The 26,101-nt window shown below is 43.4% G+C and overlaps 1 protein-coding gene across 1 annotated transcript in view; it reads right to left on the bottom strand.

Annotated features, from left to right (window-relative positions):
- ANKH (ANKH inorganic pyrophosphate transport regulator) overlaps positions 1–26,101 on the bottom strand; it is a 161,443-nt gene that overhangs the window by 41,133 nt on the left and 94,209 nt on the right. The window contains 4 exon segments of the mRNA XM_050794700.1: positions 2,198–2,281; positions 4,787–4,905; positions 15,654–15,719; positions 15,722–15,869. Coding sequence (XP_050650657.1) covers positions 2,198–2,281; positions 4,787–4,905; positions 15,654–15,719; positions 15,722–15,869 — 417 coding nt within the window.

The following is a 26,101-nucleotide window of genomic DNA, read 5'->3' as shown; positions in this document are numbered from 1 at the left end:
TGACTGACTGGAACACGTAACTGTTAAAATAATGACGGCACAGAAAAACACTGCATGTTTGCACCAAACCAAGAGGTTTTTTGTACTATTATGTGAAATCCATTAATTTAGTAAAACTTGAAAACAAAACAAAACAAAACAACCCCCCCCTCGAGAATTGCCATTGAAATTTGAGGCATTATAAATGATTTCCATTTTATCACTGGTGATTGGTGATTATGTGCTATTTATGCCAAGGTGGTATTTCAAAGTACTTTGCATGGAATCTATTTACTCATTACCAACTTAGGTATGTTTTCATACCTAACAAATATTTTCAGGTAATAAGCGGAAGCCTGAGGGTAAAAGACTTTAAAAAGAGAATTTACTCCTCTAGCCAAATTGTGGTAGGAACTCAAGCAACAAGGTTTAAAATAACTACTCCACCAGGCACAGCCTGAAGCCAGATGGCATCTGAACTTGGCTTCCACGCTCCCACTAACCAGATCTGTTTATTCTGAACTTGCAGGCCTTCCCTCAACAGGCAAGGGCCAGGATCAGGTTTAAAACAGAGGAGGAAAATGGCTGTAGGTGTATTGGCAAAGTCTTTTTCAGAGATACGCTTTTCTTCTTCTGTCCTTGGATGGCTACTATGTTTATTTCAGGCAAAGTTAAGGAATTTTTTTTTTTTTTGCCTTTAAAAAAACACACATCTACAAATGTGTGCTCACAAATGCTCACCGACTTGCTGATGCCAGTGTTTGAAATTAGAGAGGCTTACTGAATTTCAAATGAAGTGATTAGAGTGAATAAGGCAGTCTAGTTCATCTCCCAGAGGATACAGACAGTAAGACTGGGACAAAATTCTCTACTCACTCTTAAGAAAATTAACAAAGACATACCAAAGAATGATGGTTGCTAGTATTGCTAGTATTTACACACATACACACACACACACACAATGTGTTAGTAGAAATCCATTTAAACTACTTATAATAGTGATCCACGGAGTGAACACAATTAATCTGGAAATTATTGGTCTTCATACTAACAGTTCAACAGTAGATTATTTCAAGAAGGGGGCTAAGAGATCAGGGTGTGCAAGAAAGGAAAAATGTATGGAAATGTTCATAGAATAGAAATGAGACTGGGCGTGGTGGCTCACACCTGTAATCCCAGCACTTTGGGAGGCTGAGGTGGGCAGATTACCTAAGGTCAGGAGTTTGAGACCAACCTGGCCAAAATAGAGAAGCCCCGTCTCTACTAAAAATACAAAAATTAGCTGGGCATGGTGGCAGGTGCCTATAATCCCAGCTACTCAGGAGGCTGAGGCAGGAGAATCACTTGAACCTGGGAAGTGGAGGTTGCAGTGAGCCAAGATCATGCCATTTGACAAAAGCGAAACTCCGTCTCAAAAAAAAAAAAGAAAAAGAAAAAAGAAAGAAATGAGAATTTGGAAGGGCATGTAGAGATATAGTCTAACCTCCTCCTCTATGAAGAAATCATTCTCCCAAATCCCTGACTGTAGGAACTTAGTCTAACTTATAAATCATAGGAATTCAATCGATTTTTCCACTAAAATTGTTCATGCTCTATCCTTGGTAGAAGAAGAAAGGACAGAAAGCCAGAGTTGAGTGCCAGGGCTCAGAGAATTGGACCCAACAGAGAGTGGGATGTAGGCCTTCTTCTCAGACGGCGTGGAAAGGCAGCTGAATCAACTTCCTGGTTCTTTCTAAATGTGGGGAAGTGACCTGTGAATGGCAGCTCTGCATGGTAACAACAGAGGATTATAAGAACGTTTAAGAATAATTCTTAAGAGCCTCTCTCTCTAGAACACAGTGACATAGTGTTAGGCCACACAGAGGGCACCCAGGCAAGTGCACAGTGACCCTAAGACATGCCAAAAGGTACTAGGTATGACTGTAGAGTCACCTCACATGCAAGCTCTTTAAAAATAAAGGTCAAAACCTCTTGATTTAAATTTAAATTCTTACAGCCCGTATTCTAGCAAGATTATACACACTTTTATTACAGCGAGTTTCCTTTTCTCAACCATTTAGCAAATATGTATTGAGGTCTCTATGTGATATAACAGTGCTGGCAAAACCAGGTCGAATGCAGAATGTACTGCACAGTGAATGAATGTAAATCACACATCAGTTACACATGCCAGAAGGGGACTCTGAGGAGCTCTGATTGACACACAGACCATATTTACCTGAGCTATGACATCTGAGATTGAGGCACATCCCACCAGGAAACTGTATTTGTGTTTTAAGAGAATGCCAGCATGGGTCCATGCCTGCCAGAAAGAAAAGAATTTGGCATGAGATACACCTTCAATATTATGCGGTTTCTGGTTGATGCGATTTACTGGACATTCCTGAAATATACTTTATAGCCCCTCAAAGCCTTAGCGCCAAGGTCTGATAAATCTTTGGTTGGTAAAATTACTGTAACTTGATCTGGTGCCTGGTTCCACGTTAGAGTTTTCCAGTGGAGTGAAGGACTGCACGCAGGTATTTATTTAGCACCAATTGCATGCAGACTAGTGCACTATTAGGTTTGTACGCCTGGCAGGAAAGCTGAAGGAATACCAAGAATGGAGGAAACGCAATCTCTCTCTCTCAAGCATCTCAGTCCCAAAGCAGCATCCTTCCCACGTGATGCACGTCATCATGAGGGCTCTCATTTGGGTCTGAGTTATTACAGTTATTACCGGCGCTCACTGACTGATTAGAGTCTACTGTTTTCTTGCCTTCAAGTTTGGGCAGGATCTGACCTGACACTTTGGGAGATGAGGAGGAAGGTGCTATGAGGGGAGCAGATGAAAAGCCCGGGGAACAGCAGGTCTGGAGAAGGTTTCAAGTTCATGACGGGCTCTGTTTAAGGATCACTCTTCTTACCTTCAAGGTTGATTTGGACTGATACAGAAATGACATTTCATCTGAGCTACACACAATGCGACAAGCAGGGTCTATTCCCCAGGTCCACGTCAAGACTTAGCAGAGCAACAGCTAATTCCCTGCCCATCTGCAAATCACGGCTGTGGGCTGGCTTTGTTGTCTGACAGCCACCATATAATAAGCTTCCTGGCTTTAAACATTCTCTCTCCAACCAATACATCAGCGCCATGCTGCCGGTGTGAGGGGGTGGGGAGGGAGGAGTTGATCTAGTCCTTATAAATGTTCATTATTTTCATTTTTATTAGCCATCTCGTGCTGTTATACCAGGGTTTTGGGGGGAACTTACAGAAGAAACATGGAAGAAAAGGGTACCAATTACAAATGCTCTGGTGTTCTGTTTGATTTCAGAAAGTCTCTTATGGCAAATAAATACAGCTGAAGGGACATGGACTACCAGGTCCTTAAGAATCTGCAATCCACTTTTACTAACAGTCCTGAGTTCCTGGAATTCACCGTATAACTGTAACTCTTCTATGTGTGTAGAGTCCCACTTCTAACACAGATGGGAGGACAGACCTCAGAGCAACAGCATGGACCTGGCCAGGAAGCTGGACTTCGACTCTTTAGGGATGTCAGAAAGGCCACTTCCTTCAGTTCTCTAACTGGGCCACCACTATGGGCTAATTCAGGCACTGCAGGGAAGCCAGTTATGCACTTACATCATGCATCTAACTGCATATAAACTTGAGGTGGGGTGGTAAAAACTATACAGACTAACATATTTTTAAGTCTCCTTCCAAGAATAATTCAAAATGGAGCCAAAGGAAAGGGTTTACTTTCCAGCACTGGACCTTATTGGAAAACATATACATATATCTATTTTTTTCCTTTTCTGCTAAGTCTTTTTTATATTTATAAGACAGCAGAAGAGAATGAAAGCGCTGTTTAAGCACTCCTCAGTATCATGACAAAGAATTTATGGAAGTGGGCAGCCCTGAGCTAACGGGGTAAAGCTGGTTATTAAAATAATGAATCCCTGCCAATATGTTCAACAGATTCTTACTCTGAAACTGTGGGTGTCTGTGCCACACAAGTGGTAAGTTTATCAGAAAGTGATTCTGATCCTTTGATCCTGAGTATATCAGAAAAGAACTGTGTATCTGCATCAAAATTTTCAAATGGGCTTTCCTGCCACCTACCAGAACTTGTGGCAAAATTAAGTACATTGACAAGATGGACTGGTTAAAAGTCAACAGACAATTGGAACCTGAGTACTCTGCTGGTGGTATAGCTGCTATGAAAATCAGTCCGCTATTTCCTCAAGAAATTAAAAATCAAATTTGCATATGATCCAGCAATTCCACTTCTGGGTATATACCCCAAAGAACCAAAACCAGGGACTCAGATATTTGCACACTCATGTTCATAGCAGCATTACTCACAAGAACCCAAAGGCGGAAGCAATGCAAGTGTCCATCAGCTGATGAACGGATACACAAGATGTGGCCTAGACATTCACTGGAAAGTGACTCAGCCTTAAAAAGGAAGGAAATTCTGACACCTGCGACTACATGGATAAACCCTGAAGACACGCTCAGTGAAATAAGTCAGTCACAAAAGGACAAGTGCTGTATGATTCCACTCTTTTGAGGTATCTCAAGTAGTCGAATTTGTAGAGTTACAAAGTAGAATGGAGGCTGCCCAGAGCTGGGGCAGAATGAGGACAGAATCTCAGTTTTGCAAGACGAAGAGTTCTGAAGATTGGTTACACAACAATGTGAATGTCCTTCTTGACATTAAGCTGTACACACAAAAATAGCTAAAATGGTAAATTTTATATTATGTATATTTTACCACCAGCTAAAGAAAAAGAAAGAAAGCCAATGATCTTCTCTACTCACCATTGCATCCATGAAAGGAAAGGCGGCGAGGTACAGGAAGGCCCTTCTCGTCTTGCTCCCCACCGACTCGTCCACATGGTGCAGTTTATTGATAATGTAGTATCCTAAATCACTATAAGCTGCAATGGGTCAAAAGGCATATGTGGAAATATTTAGAAAAGGGTATCTTTATATTCTTTTTATTTCAAAAGCAAATGTAGTATTTGTTCGTCGCAGAAAAATGAGATACGCAAATAGAAAAAAATGGCCTATAATCTCATCCCTCTACCCAGAGTGAGTCACAGCTAATGCTCTGGGTTCTAATCACCAAGTTCTTTTATTGTTCTGTGTTTTAACATAAAAATGAGATTGTATTACACGCACTCTTTTGTAAACCATGATCATCTTTTCACGATATGCTTCTACATTTTATTTCTTTGAATTCCCTTCAATGAACTGAATTTCTTTTTGAGAGTTTGCTGAGTATCAGCTTGCCCAGTCTCCTACTGTTACACAGTTAGGTGGTTTCCATCATTTTGATACTACAAAAGAATGCTTGGTGGCTAGGTTTGAATCTAAATGTTTACACATATTCTTAATTATTTACTAAGAGAAAATTTCTAGATGTTAATATGCCTTTCCATAAAACTTTAAAGCTAGCTTTTTCGCACTTGCCAGTTCTTTTATTTCACTTTTTGGGAAGAGGGTGGCAACTTAGGGTATAGTCCTGCATGCTGGAAAATGGCATTGCAGAGGTGCTTTTGTAGTCCTTCCAATATCAGAATTTGTTACCAGTGACTAGAACACAGTAAGCAGTAAGCCAGTACGGGCTGAATGAATGCATATGTGTCAAATAGGAATAGGGAAGAAGGAGAAAGGTCTCCTAATGTATTAGTCAGGAATCCTGACAGATCTTATTACCAAAGGTTAAATAAAATATTGAGCTATTTTTTTAGCTCATGATAGAGGTTTAGATTATATATAAAAATAACAGGCCAGGCAAGATGGGTGACACTTGTAATCCTAGCACTTCAGGAGGCTGAGGAAGAAAGATTGCTTAGCCTAAGAGTTTGAGACTAGCCTGGGCAACATAGTGAGAGACTTGGTCTCTAGCAAAAAAATTTTTTTTAAATTAGCCAGGCATGGTGGGACATGCCGGTAGTCCCAGCTACTTGGGAGGTGGAGGCAGGAGGATTGCTTGAGCCCAGGAGTTCAAGGGTACAGTGAGTTATGATCGTGCCACTGTCCTTCACCCTGGGTAACAGAGTGAGACTCTGTCTTTATAAGAAAGAAAAGAAAAAAGAAGAGGAGAGGAGAGAGGAGGGGAGGGAAGGGGAGGGAAAAAAACAAAAGGAAAGGAAAGGAAAGGAAACAGGAAAGGGAAGGGAAGGAAAGGGGAAAGAGAAGGGAAGGAAAGGGAAGGAAAGGAAAAGAAAGACAAGAAAATAATAATCTTCATGTTTTTCACAGTGTTTTATGAATGTTGTAAGAGTAGGTGTGCCTACAGTTTTCATTCTCTTACAACTATGGGTATTAGAGGTGTGAGTAAGTGGTTTCAAGAGGTGGGAGGCTGGAGTGACTACAATCTTCAGAGAGTGAGGTGGGCCAGGTCGAGGAGAGTGAAGGAGGAAAGCTCCTAGTCCTTCCAGGCAGGGTAGAGGTGAACAACCAGAAGGTCAGCTGCCAGGTGAACAAAGGTGCCAGGTGTCATGGTAGCAAGGCCATCAGAACCACTGAGGCATCAAGAAGAGAAATCCAAGAGAGGGCATGTCACGTGGCAGAAAGAAAAGAGACCTGGGAAGATGGGAGTAGTTGCAGCAAGGGACACGGATGGAAGGAGGCAGCTGTGACGTCCCTGTCGTTTGGATCAGAAGCTGTGCAGAGACGAAAAGGGGATTAGTAGAGGTTTGACCTGGGAAGGCGGGGAGGGAGAGCTCCTGTCTGATTTTGCGGCCAGGTAAGAATTGCATTCAGACATGAGCTAAGCTGGCTTAAACACAAAGCCAGAATGAAGATGTTACTTAATCATACAAATGGTCTACTTTGGGTGCTGAACTCTGGAAATTTTTTTCAAAGTTTATTGTTGCTGTTGCTGTTTATTTGCACATGTGTTTTCATTCAGTGAACGAATGTTCACTGTGCAGGGATCTGCAAGGAGACCATCCTGACCTTGCCCACATCGCTGTCCCCACACCCACCTCTCAGCTGAGGCCACTGGCAATGGTAAAGGCAGCTGTGCCAGGCGAGTAGAGCAACGAACACAATGCCAAGTGCAAGAGCACAGGGCTGGCTAGGAATAGCTCATGAGCTAAAATCCCCTGGTGAAGGTTACGGTCACTATAAAACACCAGCTGAGGGGACCTGACTGCTGTGGCTGAAGCTGGGGACTATGGAATTGGTAAAAGGGGAGTGTTATAAGCTGAACTACGTCCCTTCAAAATTCAGATGCTGAAATCCTAACCCCTGGCATCTCAGGATGGGACCTTATCTAGCAATAAGGTCATTGCAGATATAACTGGTGAAGATGAGGTCATACTGGAGTAGAGTGGGCTTTCAATCCAGTGACCGATGTTCTTACAAAACGGACATTCAGATACAGAGGTAGATGCACACAGGGATAACGCCGTGTGAAGATGAAGGCAGAAACCGGGGTGAGTCTTCTACAAGCCGAGGAACGCCAAAGATTGCCAGCGAACACCCAGAAGCTAGGGGAGAGGCCTGGAAGACAGTCTTCCTCCCATCTCTCAGAAGGAGCCACCCCTGCAGCACGCTGACCTCAGACTTCCAGCATCCAGAACTGTGAAACGCTCAGTTTCTGTTGCTTAAACCACCTGGTTTGTGACACTTTGTTATGGCAGCCCTGGAACACAGGTACAAGCAGCTTCTGAGAGAGGGAGAGAGAGGCTTATTTTCATGTTAAACTCTGGGGTGGCAGGAAGATCGGATGGGACATGTGAGTTTCAGTAGCTGAGAGCAGGGCATGCAGTCTGCTTGAAGTACCCAGAAATACAGAGATCAATATACATAAGCTTCCCCCTGCTGAGAAGAAAAAGAAACTCATCTGAGGAAGGGCAGCCCCTTTAATTATCAGGCCTAGAGATGCACTGAAATGTGACGACGTGTGACAGCGGTCACGTCTCACTCCCACCTTGAGCTAATAATGACCTTGAAACCACTTGCTATGTGGGCTCCAGATGAACTGATGCCAAGTAGCCATAAAATGCCATATGCTGGACACCACAATCCATACCCTATACCGTAAATCAATGAGTATTCCCGTCAAGCGACTTCGTGTTGGCCCATTCCTTGTCCCCTTTTGCCTTTTTTCTTTTGAGACGGAGTCTCGCTCTGTCTCGCCCAGGGTGGAATGCAGTGGCGCAATCTCAGCTCACTGCAACCTCCCCCACTGAGTTCAAGCAATTCTCCTGTCTCAAGTAGCTGGGACTACAGACGTGTGCCACCACACCTAGCTAATTTTGTGTTTTTAGTAGAGATGGGGTTTCACCATGTTGGCCAGGCTGGTCTTGAACTCCTGACCTCAGGTGATCCACCCACCTCAGCCTCCCAAAGTGCTGGGATTACAGGCGTGAGCCACCGCACCCAGCCCCTTTTGCCTTTAAAAACCTGCTTGTAACAAAGGTTGAAAGGAGCTCTCCCCAAGGCCACTGGGAAGTGTGTCCCAGGTGGCAATCCTCAATCTTGGCCCAAATAAACTCTCTATATAATTTAACCTCAGTTTCTTAAATGTAGCTACTTATTACAATAGTTTAACAGAAACATCAAAAACCGTGCCTTCATGCAGAATAACCGGGCTAAACATGTAATATTTACAGGGTCTAAGGACTGCTGGGGCGTTCGCCATCTACTCTCCTGGGGATGAGCCCCGCCCAGCTTCCTGGTTCTGTGGGAAGGTGTCCCCAAACTCTTGCCTTCTTCAGCATCCAGGGCTTGTCCTAGCTCCCTGGGTTTCAGAGTACTGTGGGACCTATGAGGCTTGAGGCTGCCTTTGCTTCTTTTAACTTCTTTTTATTTCAGTCTCTTCCTCTTTCAGCTACTCCAGGAGATATTTGAAGGCCACAGGAAGCAGCTTTTCCTCACAGGTTTTCTAACGTCCTTCTACGCTTCCCCTACATGATAGAGGAGTCTGATTATAACTAGAGAGGTTACTTTACCCTGGGAGCTGTGAGTATAAAATCCCAACAACTGTTTTCACCCACTCTCTTGGGGCGACTCCCTCCCTCCCATGTCCCTGAGCTATTTCCAGCTAGAGCTATTGGGGGGGTGGGGGGCAGGTAATTTGTTTAAAGTGCTTTGCATAGAGTCCATGATTACCAGGCTAGCTGCCTTAGCAATATTTAGCAACCTTCAGCTTCTATAAACTGCCTTACCAAGACTGTTCTAAAACAGCCTGTATTCCTTATGAAGAGCAGAACATTACAAAAAAAAGTAAACAAGGTTTTTGAACAGATGTAAACAAATTTTATGACACCGCAACAGCAAGAAGACAGTGACTTGACCTGTTTACAGGTCGACAGCTTTGACCCTCCTAAACAAGGGACACAGAAAGTGCCCTTCAGATTCACGGGTCCACTGACCTCAGCCAGCCAGGGCCATAGGCCCTTTCTGAATCAGTGGTTCTCAAACCTGTTCATCCAGGAGCTGTTACAAACCATAAAGTGTCAGTATTAACCGAAATAAGTCTAGATACATTTTTCCACATCCAATAGGCAAATTTGAGAACCATTATTCTAATTCAAATTCCCAAGTTCTCAATGTTTAAAAGTCTCACAGGTGCTGTTACTGACCCACCGTGACCAGCTTGCGAGGCTTTTCATGGGAGCAGGTAATTTCACCCCTGTGCTTCTAGGGTATTATTTCCAAGGTATGTGTGTTTATATGGCTGATAGGCCATATTTAAATCACTTCAATAAATACGTGTTGAGTGACTCGTATGCATCAGGTACTACACACACTAACACAGCTGTGAAGGGGACAGTCTCCTGCATCTGGGCTGGGATACAGACATTTAATATCACCCATCTATAATCTATACTAGGCAACACGTGTCCAGTGTTGGGGATGGGAGGCATAAATATCACCTAGGTCTTGAAGAGATACCATAAACCCATGCACAATGTAAGTAAAGTAACTGTGAAATTTTAACACAAGAACAAGAATTCTGTCTCACTGGCATCAAGACTTCGTGGAGTGGAGTTCAGAATAATTTATTGCAGGAGATCTGCTTCTTTCTAGAGACCATTTCTTATTCATGTTTGAATTCTCAGGATCTAGCCCAGTGTGCTGATTGAATAAATGTTGAAATCCATAACCCCTAAAAGAAGTGACTGGGAGGCTGGGCGCGGTGGCTCACGCCTGTAATCCCAGCACTTTGGGAGGCCAAGGCGGGCAGATCACCTGAGGTCTGGAGTTCAAGACTAGCCTGGCCAACACAGTGAAACCCCGTCTCTACTAAAAATACAAAAATTAGCCAGGTATGGTGGCAGGCGCCTGTAATCCCAACTACTTGGGAGGCTGAGGCAGGAGAATCACCTGAGCCTGGGAGGCAGAGGTTGCAATAACCCGAGATTACACTACTGAACTCTAGCCTGGGTGACAGACCAAAAAATAAAAAATAAATAAATAAACAAATAAATAAATAAGTAAATAAAGTGACTGGGATATACTGGTAGCAAAAATATCCCTGAGTCTTCCCTCTACTTATATCCCTACTCTTTGTCAAATGATTTGGCAGCTCCTCACACTAAAAGTCAAGGTCTGTTCCCCACCCCGTGAATCTGGGCTGGCCTGTGATTTGTTTTGGTCAGCAGTGTGGGTGGGAGTGATGGTGGGCTGGTTCTGATTCCTGGCCTCAGGAAGCCATCAGGTGTGCTTCTGTCCCTTCACTTGGAGCATCACCACAGCCATCTAAAAGAGCCGTCTAAAAACGCCCAGGCAAAGCTAGTGGAGGATGAGAGACTATATGGAGGAGAGCTCAGCTGTTCCAACAGAGGCCATCTATGATGGCCGGATGTTCGCTAACAAGGAGCCCACCAAGGTCAGCAGAGCGACCTCCTGACCCTCAGTTGACCACAGAGGCATGAGCCTAGTCAAGTTCCAAAGATCCACCCAGCCAACCTGTAGTCTTGCAAACAAAAATAAATGCTTGTGTTTTGAGCTGCTGAAGATTGGGATGGTTTTCTACATGGCAATAAATTGTAAGACCATACTGACACTGTCCGCTCACTCCTAGCACCCTCGTTGGTTTAAATTATGGCTAATTATACTAATTTACTCTTTACAGAGCTGGTTAATAACCCATGAATAATGGAAAAGTTTGAAAAGAGAAGTCTGGCAAACAGAACTGGGCCAGAAATTACTTCAGTGGCTCACTGGAAGGGCACAGGAACCTGCAGTTTTGTTCCCCTGAATTCTGCTGCCTACCCAGGCAGCTTCAGAACATGGCAAGGGCCTCACAGGTTACTGTTAAGAATAAACGTGTAGAGAAAGTTAAAATCCACAGCAGCGGTTTCGACATCTTCATGAATTAGGAGGTTAGGCAATACTAATTTCCATGCACGTGAAATTAATTTGGACCCAAATGGAGTCAAATGCAAGGTCAGCATGCTTTCCTCCATGCACCACAACCACTGGCCTAAATGAAGGTGTGGTGATGCCAAACCCTGGGCTCTGTACTCTTCGTTTCTGTTTTGTAACTGAATCTAGCAGGACAATGCAGTTTTAAAAAATGGTGTCTATGACAGATCATGGCTGTAGTTCAGCTAAAAAAGAGATACTTGCAGCTGCTCAACAAGGGCCAAGAAATACTCCCAAGGCTTGTGCAGTTTGGGTATCTCGAGCCAGGCTACAGGTGTGCATAGAATGGACAGTAACTCTTGTCCGGTGGGCCGGGCGCGGTGGCTCACGCCTGTAATCCCAGCACTTTGGGAGGCCGAGACGGGCGGATCACGAGGTCAGGAGATCGAGACCCTCCTGGCTAACACGGTGAAACCCCGTCTCTACTAAAAAATACAAAAAACTAGCCGGGCGAGGTGGCGGGCGCCTATAGTCCCAGCTACTCGGGAGGCTGAGGCAGGAGAATAGCGTGAACCCGGGAGGCGGAGCTTGCAGTGAGCTGAGATCCGGCCACTGCACTCCAGCCTGGGTGACAGAGCGAGACTCCGTCTCAAAAAAAAAAAAAAAAAAAAAAAGAAAAAAAAAAAAACTCTTGTCCGGTGGACCTTCTAGACTTCAACTCTCTCAATCCAACACAATTCCAAGTGTCTGCTCTATTGGCTTATTGCACAAGGTTTGGCTGGTCGGGAAGAGTTGCTGGGCACATTCTCTGGGGCCATCTTTCCCTCGCAATCTCCACCAAGCATTCCCAGGGAAGTGTCTGAGTGGTCAGTGGAATGTACCCCAGCCTTGTCTGGGGAAATCCACTACCAAGCGCAAAGTTCTCAAAGATGGGAGAATGCCTAGCTCAATAGTGGGGTCAAGAAAAAAAAAAAAGAAATGTAAGAAAAAATAATTCCTTAACTACAGTAAATCTAATGAAAAGGACCTAGTAAAAGGTTCCTTCCTTCTTTCCTTTATTGGGGCAAACCCAGTGAATGAGGGATGACACTACAAAAGCTTTTAGTGCTCTTTGATCTGAGCCTGTTTCAATCATCCTACTGTGACCCATTAACTGATGCACAGAGGGGACACCGTGTTAGTGAAAGTGAGAAGATACATCTGCAACTGATTTTTCAGAGCTGGTAATGTCCGCACTGGAAATCCCTTGTAAGTGAAGAAGATCCTCCAGGGATTGGTAAATTATTAGTAAACAGTGAAAAGTACGAAGTGTTGAGGTTCATCCAGACTGGGGAGAAAAAGTCTAACATAGAGAACATCATGTTGGGATGATTTTAGATGGCTATAGCAAAATATTCCTTATAGCGCACAGGGAAAATTCTTGACTCCGTTCTGTAACAAAGATAAGGAAAAATTAGACAGTGTTGTGCTGGCCGGGTGTGGTGATTCATGCCTGTAATCCCAGCACTTTGGGAGGCTCAGGTAGGCAGATCGCTTGAACTCAGGAATTCAAAGACCAGCCTGGGCAACATGGCAAAACCCCATCTCTACAAAAAAAAAAAAAAAAAATTAGCCAGATGTGGTGGCGTGCACCTGTAGTCCCAGCTACTTAAAGAGGCTGAGGTGGGAGAATTGATCGAGCCCAGGAGGTCAAGGTTGTGGTGAGTTGTGGTCGCACCACTGCACTCCTGGCTGGGCAGCAGAGCAAGACTCTGTCTCAGAAACAAGCAAACAAACAAACAAACAAATTGAAGAAAGTGCTGAAATGCACCTCATCCTTCAGAGATGGTTGAGAAATGACTCAATCCATGAGGCCTGTCCCAACCCCAAAAAGAAAATCTCTTCCTGCTCTATGCTCTCACATGTCAAAAATAAATGCCTTTGAAAAATTAGAAGAACTTGCTAAAAGGAAATACATTCATTAAGGTGATGGGAAACTAGCACTTAAAGAAATGTTGAAGACAATTCAACTACTTTTGCCTGGACAAAAGACTAGAAAGAAATTAATTTAAACCTCGATGTATCTCATTTATATTCCCACTCTGAATTCAGCATGATGAATTTATAATACAAGCCTTCCTGTACTTACTTAGGCCCCACCCAGGAGCTGTACATGTAGGAAATATATGCTCATTTCAATATCAGCCCCAGCAAATATAATTGGAAGACTGCTTGAAATCATACAATGGCTTTTCAAGTCAAATATACTGGGAGTATTTCCTTTTCTGTTTTATCTACCTCAGTGTTCCCCTGTCACACACATAGTTATCCAGGAGCTGATTGCTGAAGTAGAAATATAAGTAGCTGTTTTCAGGATTACTAGGAAGTGAAAATGGGTGTAAGCGTCAAATATAGGTGATGCATAGAGACTGCCATTGGAAGGGCAACGTTCAATGATGTAGGAAAGCGGTGGGAAGAATGGCTAGGGGGTGGAGGGACAGCAACATCCCATCATGGAACTTGTGGCCACGGTTATGGGAAAGAAAATGGGCAGGATCTGGATATAGAAAAGCTTATAGGATTACTAAAAACAGAAGGAGGCAGAAAGGTGAGCAAAGATGCCCGACGTAGCAGATGGCAGAGGCAGGAGAGTGGCTAAAGACTTAGGCAGAAGATGGTAAGGAGGCCAACACTCTAGAAAAGCGTACGTCATTAAAATCTGATTTTCAAATGTTCCAAAGAAATTCATATGTGCTTTCATAGCAACTGTGGAAAACATTTGTTTGGTGGATGGAAAAATGCTGTGATTGCAGAAGTATAAAAACGAATAATGATTATTAAATATATATGAGATACAGAAAACCATTTTGGTTTAAATTTAAAATTTTGTAATTATATTTTAAAATTGAAAAGCTAAAATGACACTGATTTTTATTTCAATGACCACCTTTTCTTCCTGACAACTGCAATAACACGGGATGCTTAGCTTTTCTCTTCCAGAATTACTGACAACTGATAACTAGCTGTTTAGTCCCAAAGTCTCATTCAACCATGGCTAAATAGGGAATGTTGGATTATTCATAAGTCCAAGTAAAAAAAGAGCTAGCAGCAAAGGGAACTCATTTGCTCATTTAAGGAAGCCCCTTATTTTACAAAATATATGGCTTTTTTTTTTTTTTCCAAATACTGTACATGTACTCTTTGAAAATGGCTCACATCAAATGTAGCAGAAATTTACTTCAAATACAGGTACCTGTGCAAATACTCAGTCCACGGTCAGCATTTAGGGCATAAACTGAGGATATCAGAGGCAGCTCCTCTTTACTCCATGCCCTGAAGCTCTAAGCACAAATTAAAGGATCAATATCAACGCTTTGGCTGAGTGTCTGGTCCATCAGCAGACACACTCTCTTCCACACTGCTCTTAGCACAAAATTTTATGCCACATTAAAAAGGAAAACCGCAAAGGTCTTTCCTTATTTACATTCAGATTTGCAGTTATATGAGTAAGCATTAGCTGCCATGCAAACACATTGCAAATGGTCTGGGTTAATCTTTTGGTTCCTTTATTCACCACTGACAGCCATGCGTTTTATACAATCAGCAACAATTTTGAGGTACACAATGGGTTTATGAAGTGTCATTCACAGTGTTTTATGTAACTGGCTTCAATAGAGGTACCACTCAATTTTTATGCCAGGTAAGCAAAGCTGCTTTAAAGCCAAGACATTCAGAAATCACGTCCTTAAGGCTTTACTCCCAGCACGAAAGCAGCAGCAGCAGGACTCCAGCCCTGAAGGAGAGCTGCTTTTCCAGGGTCTTGGTTAAATTGGAGGCCAGTCACTGTATGTACGATACAGCTTTCCTGTTGTGTCATGGAAAGAATGCTATGACAAAAGTATTTAGTCTTGTTTTTGAATAAAATGGAATAAGATCCTAGAACAAATTAATGTAATAAATAGAACAATCTGTCATTTGTTCTCACTGCTGATAAGCATTAATTCTAAATAACAGTCATTCTATTTTTATTCTTAAGATTCAATGACCCAGTACAGTGATGCACACGTATCTCTAATTAAAGCACCTGCTATTTTATTGGCCTTACCAAATGTTATTCCTAGGTGTAATCGCCTACTAATGAAATCACTCTCTTTTACTTTGGGAATCAGAGACACAAAAACTACAGCTCCCCAGAAAAAACACATTATTGTCTTAAGCTAGGAGCACAAGCACTTTCCTTCTATTCCCTGAACATTTCATAAGAAATGTGATAATTAGTAAAGAAACCACTTATCTCAATAAATATATTTAAATCAATGAAAAGGAATAAGAAATTGCCAAAGCTAGATTCGTCAGTGGCGGTCGGCGGCCTCACCTATCAGTGTGTGAAAGACGGCAGCGATGGCCCCGGCCACCACCATACACAGGACGGCTTTGGTCTGTCTCGCTTGCTGTTCACAAACACCAGGCCCACATTTTTGAAGTCACTCATAGGACCCGTGAAGAACTTCATGAGGGAGTACGCCAGCCCGTAGCTGGCCAGCATCTCAACTGCATCCTCCTTGACAGCAGCAATGCCCCGGTTCAAGGCCTGGGAAGGGGGAAAAAAACCCACAAGTATTAGAAACGTTGTCTCTTCTCTGGGGAATCATACCTCTAAGATGAAACTTAGCAGATCACGTTTCTATAGAAACATGTACCCTAGATGTACCCTAGAACTTATAGGGTACATCTCATATAATTGGATAAAGGTGATTGGTTTTCATTTTCGTCTACATCAGCTTCAGTTTGAGTTTCTTTTTGTGAAGGAGATACCTGTCCACTGCAGTTAAAATAATAGCAAAACACCAACAAATAGTTTATGCTAATATTGAAAAATAATTCTAAGAAGTTTTGGTTAAAAGTTGATTTTTTTAAAAAACTAAAATGTTAAATTTTGTTTGCAGGCTGAATCGACATAATGGCAACAGACACGCTGGAAATGAGTCTAACGGTTTATATCAAGGGGATGGGTTCTTTTTTCTTTAAAGAAGGGGGGTGTGTGTGTTCATGTGTGTACATGTAATCTTAAATACTTGGTATACGTTATGTATTCTTCATAGCAGAGTTCTATGCTATGAAAAAAGTACTGAAGGAATTTATTATATTCTTCATTAGTGCATGTTGTTTACCTGATTCCTACATTTTGGCCTGAAATACGTTCCTGAGCTCTATGCAGACACATATGAAAAGAACACCTTTAGACTAAAAAACAAATGTTTTTGGATAATGGTTATACAGGAAGATGCGGTCGTAAAATACCCTGAATACTTTAGACATCCTCCAAGACAGACCCTCTTAGGCACTGCAGGCCTTGTTGGGATGGTACTTCCAAACTAACTTTCCCACCCCGTAGACAAATGAGTAACAGCAGACCAGTGGGAATGGATGTCCAGATAGCGACAGCTTTCCGACTGAAATGCCTCTAGAACACTGCCTCTGTCATTAGGAACAGGCAACTATGCAGAAGAGCGGGCTTTCTGTATAGTTATATATTTGTAAAAAACAGACTGTTTTCAAGGCAGTTTTAGGTTCATAGTAAAATTGAGCGGAAAGTACAGAGCGTTCCCATATATCCTTTGCCCCCCACAAACACGGAGCCTCCCCTGCTATCAACATCCCACACCAGAGTGGTACATGTCTTACAATCAACGAATCTACGCTGCTACATCATTATTACTCAAAGACCAGACAGTAGTCCCCTCTTATCCTTAGGGGATACATTCTAAGACCCCCAGTGAATGCCTGAAACTATGGAAAGTACCCACGTTTTTTCCTATATATACATACCTATGAGAAAGTTTAATTTATAAATTAGGCACAGTAAGAGAGTAACAACAATAATCAAACAGATTAGAACAATATACTATAATAAAAGTTATAAGAATGTGGTCTTTCTCTCAAAATATCTTACTGTACTCCTTGTGATGAGAAAGAGATGAAGCAAGATGGTGAGAGATTTCATTACACTACTCGGAATGGCATGCAATTTAAAACTTATGAATTGTTTATTTCTGGAACTTTCCATTTAATATTTCTGAACCTTGGTCAACCACGGGTAATTGTAACCATGTATAGTAAAACTGTGGATAGGGGTGACTAGTGTAATGTAGTTTACATTGGGGCTCACTCTTGGTATATTGTACATTCTGTGGATTCTGACAAATGCAGAATGACATATATCCACAACATATTTTTAAGAAAAAAGATACGCTAAAGTCTTGGCCTGCCATTTGTCACTCATCCAATAGAGACACGATCACATTCACAGAATTCATACTCAGTCTCTGCTATGTAAACTGAAAGAAGAAGAAAGAAATTCACTTTTCCTGTCTATTTCCTATTTCTATTAATCAAGACAGCTGTTGATAATTTTCCCTACAAGTATATGGTTATAGCCATAGTCTGAGAGCTACCTTGCTATACTGGGTAAAGCTAATCTCAATAATACCAAAGGAGCCAATGGGTGCTTGAAAGAGGAGACTGAATACAACAAAAGATTCAAGAACTCATCTTCAAACATATATGAGAATCATACTACATTATAACAAAACAAAGTAAACTCAATCCACCATTGTGTTTCACTGAATCTGATACTATAGACTGTAAGCGTATGGCAGATACATCTGATAGCAATAACTTCAGCACACCCTGAGAATGACCCTGCATGGTAGACGCACCTGATAAGAATAATAACTTAAACATACCCTAAGAATGCTGATGCACCTGATCTACATAAACTGCATGCTTTTTACAAATGGTAGCAGCTCTCCTGTCGGGCCTGCCACCACTGGACATCCCTGTATGTAAGTCCCCTCGGTAAACAGGGTTTAGGTCTCAATCACTGGCTCCGGGTCTCGTCTCTGGCCTCTTGAACGTGGTGTCATCCTTACTGAAGTCAATATGGGTCTGACACAACAGTAAGGTACATTATTAGTTATATGCCACTAAGAAAGAAAAAATGTTCCAGCCGGGCGCGGTGACTCACGTCTGTAATCCCAGCACTTCCAGAGGCCGAGGTGGGCAGATCCCTTGAGGTCAGGAGTTCAAGACAAGCCTGGCCAACATGGTGAAACCCCATCTCTACTAAAAATACAAAAAGTAGCTGAGTGTGGTGGTGCGAGCCTGCAATGCCAGCTACTCTGGAGGCTGAGGCAGAAGAATCAGTTGAATCTGGGAGGTGGAGGTTGCGATGAGCTGAGATCGTGTCACTGCACTCCAAAAAAAGAAAAAAGACAAAATATTCCCAATTGTAATTGGATGTCATTGATTATAAAATGTATCCAGATTTCCGAGTTGCTAAAATATGGAGGTGGAAGGAGTGTGCCTCAGAATCTATGAAAGGAGGTATTTCATGTTACTCTTCAAGTTATTCCTTAGTTTCAAGGGGTGATGTAGTTTGTGGGCCTACATGTAATCCAGTGTCAGCAGACTTCGGCAGAAGCGCTGGCAGAGCTACTTGGCAAAACTCAAGGGCTTCACATTCTGTGCCTTTGTTTCATTCCTTCACCAGGAGACACAGCTGACTAGTAGAATGAGAACTTAAGGGTTGACATTCTCTGCAAAGCACTGTTAGGAAAAATGCGTTTACAGGAAAATACCAATGTGAAAATACAATTAAAAAAAAATCTAGAATAAAAATGTATGCTAGCCGTAGGAACTCATTATCATTTTTCTGACTCAGTTGGTATTATATAAGCTAGCTTCTGATAATTGTTTCCAATTTTATCTCTAATTGTTTTCCTTTTTTCCACTAATAACGGTGAAAACTTCCATAAGAACCTTCTCAGCCTCTGCAGAGCACACCTGCCATGACGCCTTTCTTAGAAACAAATTTTCCCTGATGGAATACATTAACACCCTAAAACAAAATAAAAACCAAAAACCTCCTTTATATCAAGTGCCTGTGTTCAACAAACATCTCTAGTCTACGGGCTCCTCCTGTCTATGTGCAAAACTTACCACTTGACAATCTACCAAATTAATTCCCTTTGGCCTTCTGCAGGGGACACTGTTGGTGTCTCACCCAGATCCCCTATCCTTTACCTGGCAGGGGACCCATCCCCAGATGCTGGGAGTTGGCCACTAACGGCTCACAGGTGTCTTCTTGTCAGGGAGAAGTACTGCTAGCCACTTTGCATTAGTGAAACTCATCTGACGCGTCCACCATAGATCCAACCAGCACGCAGCCACCCGAGTGTATAAGATCAGTGTCCTGCCTGCAAGTAGGACCACTGTGGTACAATTCATGCTCCAGAGTTCTCCCTGGGATCAGGGTGAAGCCAGTCTCCAGTGGGGACCACATCGTCGCTTCACTTTTCCCCACCACCTACCCTGCTTCCTCCCCTACACACAGGTTTTGCTTCTAGAGAATTCCATTTAGGACAGCTTCTAATCACCTATTTGTCAGACGTCAAGAATAGTGTATGGTTTGTTTTCTTTCCCACCCTTCCCAAAATCTAGGATTGTGAATTGTTTACTTGTTTTTATTGCTTGAATGTGTTAAATCTTGGATGATATCTATTATTTAGCAAAATTTTAAAAGCATCTCATAGGGCACCTAAATAATGGAGGACTAGACATTTTATGTGTCTTCTTGGCAAAGCATTCTTTATTTTTTTTTGCTAAAAACACACCAGCCTGGGCTGAGGCATCCACTGAAATGCTTTCTATTTCCACCAACAGTTTCCGAACTTGAGTCCTCAAGCCAGTGCTGAGGCAGGTGGGAAGAGAGAGGGCCCAGGTAATGAGAGCTCTGTCAGTGAGATGAAGTGAGAAAGTTTTATTTAGCTTGACGATTATGGTAATTTGAGGAAGAGCACAGGGTTTAAAGTCATGCAGGCTTGAGTTGGAATCTGCTTCTATCACTTAACCGCTGAGTGGCCTTGGCTAAAGTACTTACTCTCCCTAAAATAACCCAACTGATTTGAGAAGCAAGGTTGGTAGTGCGCAGGGCACGAAGCAGTGGCTGGCTGACAGTTGCTTGAAAGCAAGGATTTTTGCCGCTTTTGTTTACTGCTGTTCACCTACCACCTTGTTGCCAAGGCGACACTGTAAACACTCTATTATTTGTTGAATGCACGAATGAATTGGCTATTTTTTACGGAGAACTTAAGTGTACATACTAACTGTATGAACTAATTTTTAAAGAAACACTTCTTAAAATCACATTTTAATTGCAAGATATTATTGCTTGTAAGAGATGCCATTGATTTCATGTTTTTAATGACCGTACTAAATACACACATTATTTGAAAATCATCCTGATTTCAAGAAACATTCAAAAGCATGAAAAAAGATGCAGAATTGAGGACATGAGCTACATTCATATTACTAGCACTTTGCTATCCCCATCTGGAGCAAATGTTTCCCCCAGTGTGTTCACTGCTTAGTTCCATGTTTTCTTTTGATACCAGAAACATTGTTATCATGCAGTCTGTCAATCATTTTATGGAGTTTTTTTTTCTATGCTTTTGGATTTGCCATTCTTACCCCGCCATAGATAGGATAATTTTGTTCTAATTTACAGCTTCATTTGCACACTTTTTAATCTCCCTGAAACTTAGGAAGTGAGTTATGCATTAAAACTAATTGCCTCCAACTAGTTTATTACTTCAAAAGCACTTATTGAATAAAGCACCTGTCGCCCATTTATTTGTGGTGATTTCTTCTCATTCATTAAGGATTTTTTTGTTTTGTTTTGTTTTTTCTCCTTGAGACAGAGTTGTGCTCTGTCGCCCAGGCTTGGAGTACAGTGGTGCAATCTTGGCTCACTGCAATCTCCACCTCCCAGGCTCAAGCAAATCTCCTGCCTCAGCCTCCCGAGTAACTAGGATTACAGAAGCCCGCCACAATGCCTGGCTAATCATTAAGTTATTACACATCCTTCAGTTACCTACTGTTTGCTTTATCTGTCTCTGTTTGCTCACCCTGTTTTTCATCATCACATGTTCACTTCCTAACGTTGTATCACAACTTTACTTGTTATTTATTTTCTCACCTGACTGCCCTACCTGAATGTAAGCTCCAGGAAGCAGAGACCTTCGTTTCACTGCTACATCCGCAGACCTGCAACCTGGGGGCAGGGGGCATCTCAAGATAGATGATCAATAAATATTTGGAAGAATGAAATAAAATGTATACAAATAGAATAAACATTTACTGTGATATGTACTGAAGACAAAAAAATACATAGGTGCCCCTTATTCACAGAAAGTATGTTTTAATACCCCCAATGGATGCCTGAAACCTTAGATGGTACCCAACTCTATATATACTATGTTTTTTTCCTATACATACACACACCTGTGATAAAGTCCCATTTTTTTTTTTTTTTTGAGATGGGGCCTTTCTCTGTCACCCAAGCTGTAGTACTGTGGCAAAATCACAGCTCACCCTGCAGCCTCAACCTCCTGAGCTCAAGCGATCCTCCTGCCTCAGTCTCCCGAGCAGCTGGCACTACAGGTGTGCACCATCACACTTGGCTAATTTTTTATTTTTATTTAATTTTTTTATAGAGTTGGGGTCTTGCTGTGTGGCCCTGGCTGGTTTCGGCCAAACTCCTGGGGTCAAGTGATCCTTCTGCCTCTGCCTCCCAAAGCATGACAAAGTCTAATTTATAAATTAGGCACAGTAAGAGTAACAACAACAATAATAAAATAGGACAATTATAACAATATACTGTAATAAAAGTTATGTCAATGTGGTCTCTCTCTCAAAATACTGCACAATTTTCAGACTCTGGTTGACTGCAGGTAGCTGAACCTGCAGATGTGAACCCATGGATAAGGGGGCCTGCTATATGCCAATGGCTGGACATTTTTTGCAGGAGCTCATTTAGGTAGACAAGGCAACCCCTCTAAAGAGGTGATGTTTGAGCTGGGACCCAAAGACCAAGAGTGAGCCAGGTGCATAAAGAGCTGGAGGCAGGTTCAGGCCTGCAGGAGGGCTTAGTATGTTTAAGGAACAGAAGGGAGGCCAGTAAGAGAAATAGAGACGGGTAGAAGGTGGATCTGGAAAAGCAGGCAATGGTGAGATCATTCTAGGTGGTGGTGAAGAACATGTATGTTGCTGGAAGAGCAGTGGGAAGCCATTAAAGGTCTAGGCAGAAGCGGGACAGGGGCTGCCACTGGCCTTGGTGATAGAAGTGGGCTGGAGAGGGATGCGAGACACAGAGGCCAAGGGCCCCACGGTAACCCAGGCCAGACAAGGTGCGGCTTGGGCGAGGTGAGTAGTGGAGAGGTAGAGTGGCCTGACTGGAGAGCTCGTGGGAGGGAAAGCAAATGGGTGTGGCAGGGACTACACTTGGCTTGGGTCCTGATGCCTGGCTCATGCTTCCCACGATTCTTCCCAGGAAGCAGAGCGTGGGCAGGGGGCCGCCCCCCACATCCTCCCGGACATGAGAAAGAGGCAGAACCTGATGACGACTGCTGAGCTTTCTGGCTTGAGTCACTCATCAAGCGCTGCAGCAATTCTCTGGGTTGAGGAAATGAGAGAGGGAAGGTTTCAGAGGAAAAAGCAAGAGCTCCATTGGCAGCCTCATATTGGATTTGAGATACCCATTAGGATTCCAAAGAGAGAAGTTGTGTGAGAGACTCAGCTCTGTGAGTCTGGAGTCCGGAGGGTCTGTCTGGGCTGTGGATATATATTTGGAGGTCATCGGCCTACAGGTAGAATTTAAAGCCAGGGGACTGAACGAGATCATGTAGAAAGAACTGAGATAGGGAAAAAGAGTCCACGCTTCAGCCCCACAGTGCACTAGGAGTAAATCTAAACATACGAAGGATGCGGGGAGCCTTCTAGGTCATGTCGGTGTTGAGAGTGTGCTGTAGTTCAGTCAGTTAGATAGGAAGTGTTCTTCGGTTAATGTCAATCCCAAATACTGCTGCATCTCTAGCCAACACCAGGAAGAAGTTGCTCTGTCTGGTAAAGAGGAATAGCTATGGTCATGAAATTCAGCTAAAAAAGTGTCTAGGATGTCTCCAGCATGAATTAGGCCTTGAGGCAGATGGCCAAGACATTCACCAGGGCAGAGGTTCACTGTTTAAAGGCGAGTCTCTAAACATTCATGGGGCTTCCAAAGTAAAGACACTTTACTTTAGATTAGAGCCAGATTTAACAGCACTCCAACAATTGTAAATATGAAGCTGCCCTTTAATCACAGCCTGGGTCTGGCCCCAGGTGCACAGCACAAGGCTTTCAGATCAGTCTTCTTTACACAATGGGTACTTAGCAACATGGAATGGCTGACTTAAAAACATATCTGGGGTCGGGGCAGTGGCTCACACCTATAATCCCAGCACTTTGGGAGGCTGAGGCAGGTGGATCACCTGAAGTCAGCAGTTTGGGACCAGCCTGCCAAACATGGCAAAACCCTCTCTCTACTAAAAGTACAAAAAACGTTAGTCGGGTATGGTGGCAGGAGCCTGTAATCCCAGCTACTCTGGAGGCTGAGGCAGGAAAATTGCTTGAACTCGGGAGGAGGAGGTTGCAGTGAGCTGAGATTGCGCCATTGCACTCTAGCCTGGGCAGCAAGAGCAAAACTCCATCTCGAAAACAAAAACAAACAAAAAACCCCAAACATATCTGGGTCCAGAAAGCACTGAGTGGGTCATGCAGGGCTTTGTATCTCCCAGTATCTACCAGGTTCACTGTGTTCTGTTGCCTGATTTATTTTTTCCACAGTAAGTTAACAAAACCACAGGATATTAAAAAGTAAAATATATAACCTCCACGGAAATGTTTACCAAATCCCACAGATATGAACTGATCTCCCTGGTATGAGCTGTCTAGATCATTAAATCCCAAAAGAGATGCCAACATTGTAAACTTCAGATCTAGAGACCGGAAATATCTTTATACTGCAGTCTGAGATTCCTCAGGACAGGAGGCCCAATTCACCCCCGATCCTGCCAGTCATTTTATGCTCATGCTAGCAACAAGCATTTCTTGCAAGTGGGAAGGAGTGCTGTGCCCCTGGGACATGGGTCCAGGTGGTAACCCATCCTCCCTGAGAGGTCTGGTGTACAAACTGCTCAGCTCATCTCCTGTCTGGGAAACCTACGAAGCACTGATGTGTAGACAGATTATCTTTTGGGGTTCAGTACATAAGTTGGGCCCATGAGCCCACCCCGGCCACAGTAACAGAGTGGTCACCTAGTCTGATTCCTCTGGGCCTTTGGAAGAGAATGTTCCTTCCCATGCTTCCTGCAGGTTCCATCGTGGTTATAAGGCCCTGAGCAAATGCCCTGCAGTCCTGCTCCAATGAACAGCACCTCCCTGCCTCTGCCACTTGTGTCACCTCCACCTGAGATGGCACTATGTGGCCTTTGACTGCTGCTGTCCACCCAGCAGCCGAAATTCCTGGCAACCCCAGAGTTGGGCAACAGGAGGGTGAGGGCACCTGCAGTACCCGGCCTGGGGTCCTCCAGATCCTTGCAGTCCTGGAGGTAGGTGTGCATTCTTGCTGTCCACACCATTCCAGCCGATGCATCTCTGCTCTCCTGTAAACTCCCTGCTTTTTTGAGATTCATACCCCTAGCCATATTCCTCTCTCATCTTAGAGTTCCAAATGGAGAAGTCAATCCCTTCTAGTCCCTTCGATTTTCACTGGGGACCCTGCCACTTGGCTCAGAGTCTCCTCTGCATCTCAACTCTGCAGGGAAGGCAATTCAATATCCATCTGGTCAACCCACCCAATGCCCTCTGAGTTCTTTGACTTCATGCATGCCAGTGTCCTTCTCTACTCTGCTTCAAGCGCCCACTCTTGTGGCCACACCTTTGCCTTCATCATCCAGAGTTGCTCCACTTCTCAAATTTCAGTTAAAATCTCCGGCTGCAATTTCTGCCCTTTCAGCTCTCTCTGTTTCTCCCACTCCCTCGATTCTAAACTTCATTAAGCTTGGCACTCTCTCGACTCCCCACTTTCCCTCTCATTGCTCCTCCTGTCTTCCCTTCCTTACTATTGCAGCCTGCACTTCAGGGTCATCACTTAACCCCACCCTTGCCAAAACCCATGACTCACTGCCTGCAAATCTCTAGCCTTGGATTCACCTGACTGACCTATTCCACCCTTAACTGTATTTGTAGAATTCTACTTGGGCTTTGAGAGTTGCTGGAAATGAACACACAGCCACACAGTCTGCTGCCACTGCTCACTCATGGTTTCCAACGTCCCCCGCATGCTGTCAGCTGCCCAATTACCTCTCTAGTCTTTCCCATTCCCGGCTCTCAGTAGTCCTAAGCTGGGAAGACTTTGAGATGCACTCCTTCCTACTCAGCAGATAACCTCACCTCTTATTCATCTGGAATGTGGATTCCATCCGGTAGAAACTAAATTTTTTACTGCTGCTCTCTCTGAAACTACAAAACTCAACGAAACACATATGACCTAAGCTCTTCCTCACCTCCTCCCTCCTGTCACAAAAGAAAGGTGGGCCTGACCAGGGTGAGAGTGGGGCCATCCATCTGGGGCTCTACCTTTATGTTCCTCTGACCGTTTCAGGAGCCTTGTTCAAATCCACCATCTTCTTCTTTTTTTTGTCTGATCTTTGCTACTTGACTGGCCTTCTCATCAATGTTTACACAGGCAAAAGTCTCTTCCATCCTGTTAAGAAACCCTCTCTTGACTCCCAGCATCCTCTAGTTCCCCCTCTCTTTCTTGTCTTCCCTCCACTGTGCTCTGCAGCCCCCTGTGCAGATCCGAGACCCTGTTATTGCCCTCATCAGGGTGTACAGCAGTTACCCGCTCACCCGACCACCCATATCACCAGTCTGTTACCTCCT

This window comes from Macaca thibetana, chromosome 6 (assembly GCF_024542745.1).
Source record: "Macaca thibetana thibetana isolate TM-01 chromosome 6, ASM2454274v1, whole genome shotgun sequence".
Taxonomy (NCBI): Eukaryota; Metazoa; Chordata; class Mammalia; order Primates; family Cercopithecidae; genus Macaca; species Macaca thibetana.
The sequence above is the reverse complement of the archived record's forward strand: the minus strand, read 5'-3'. Positions and strand labels throughout refer to the sequence as shown.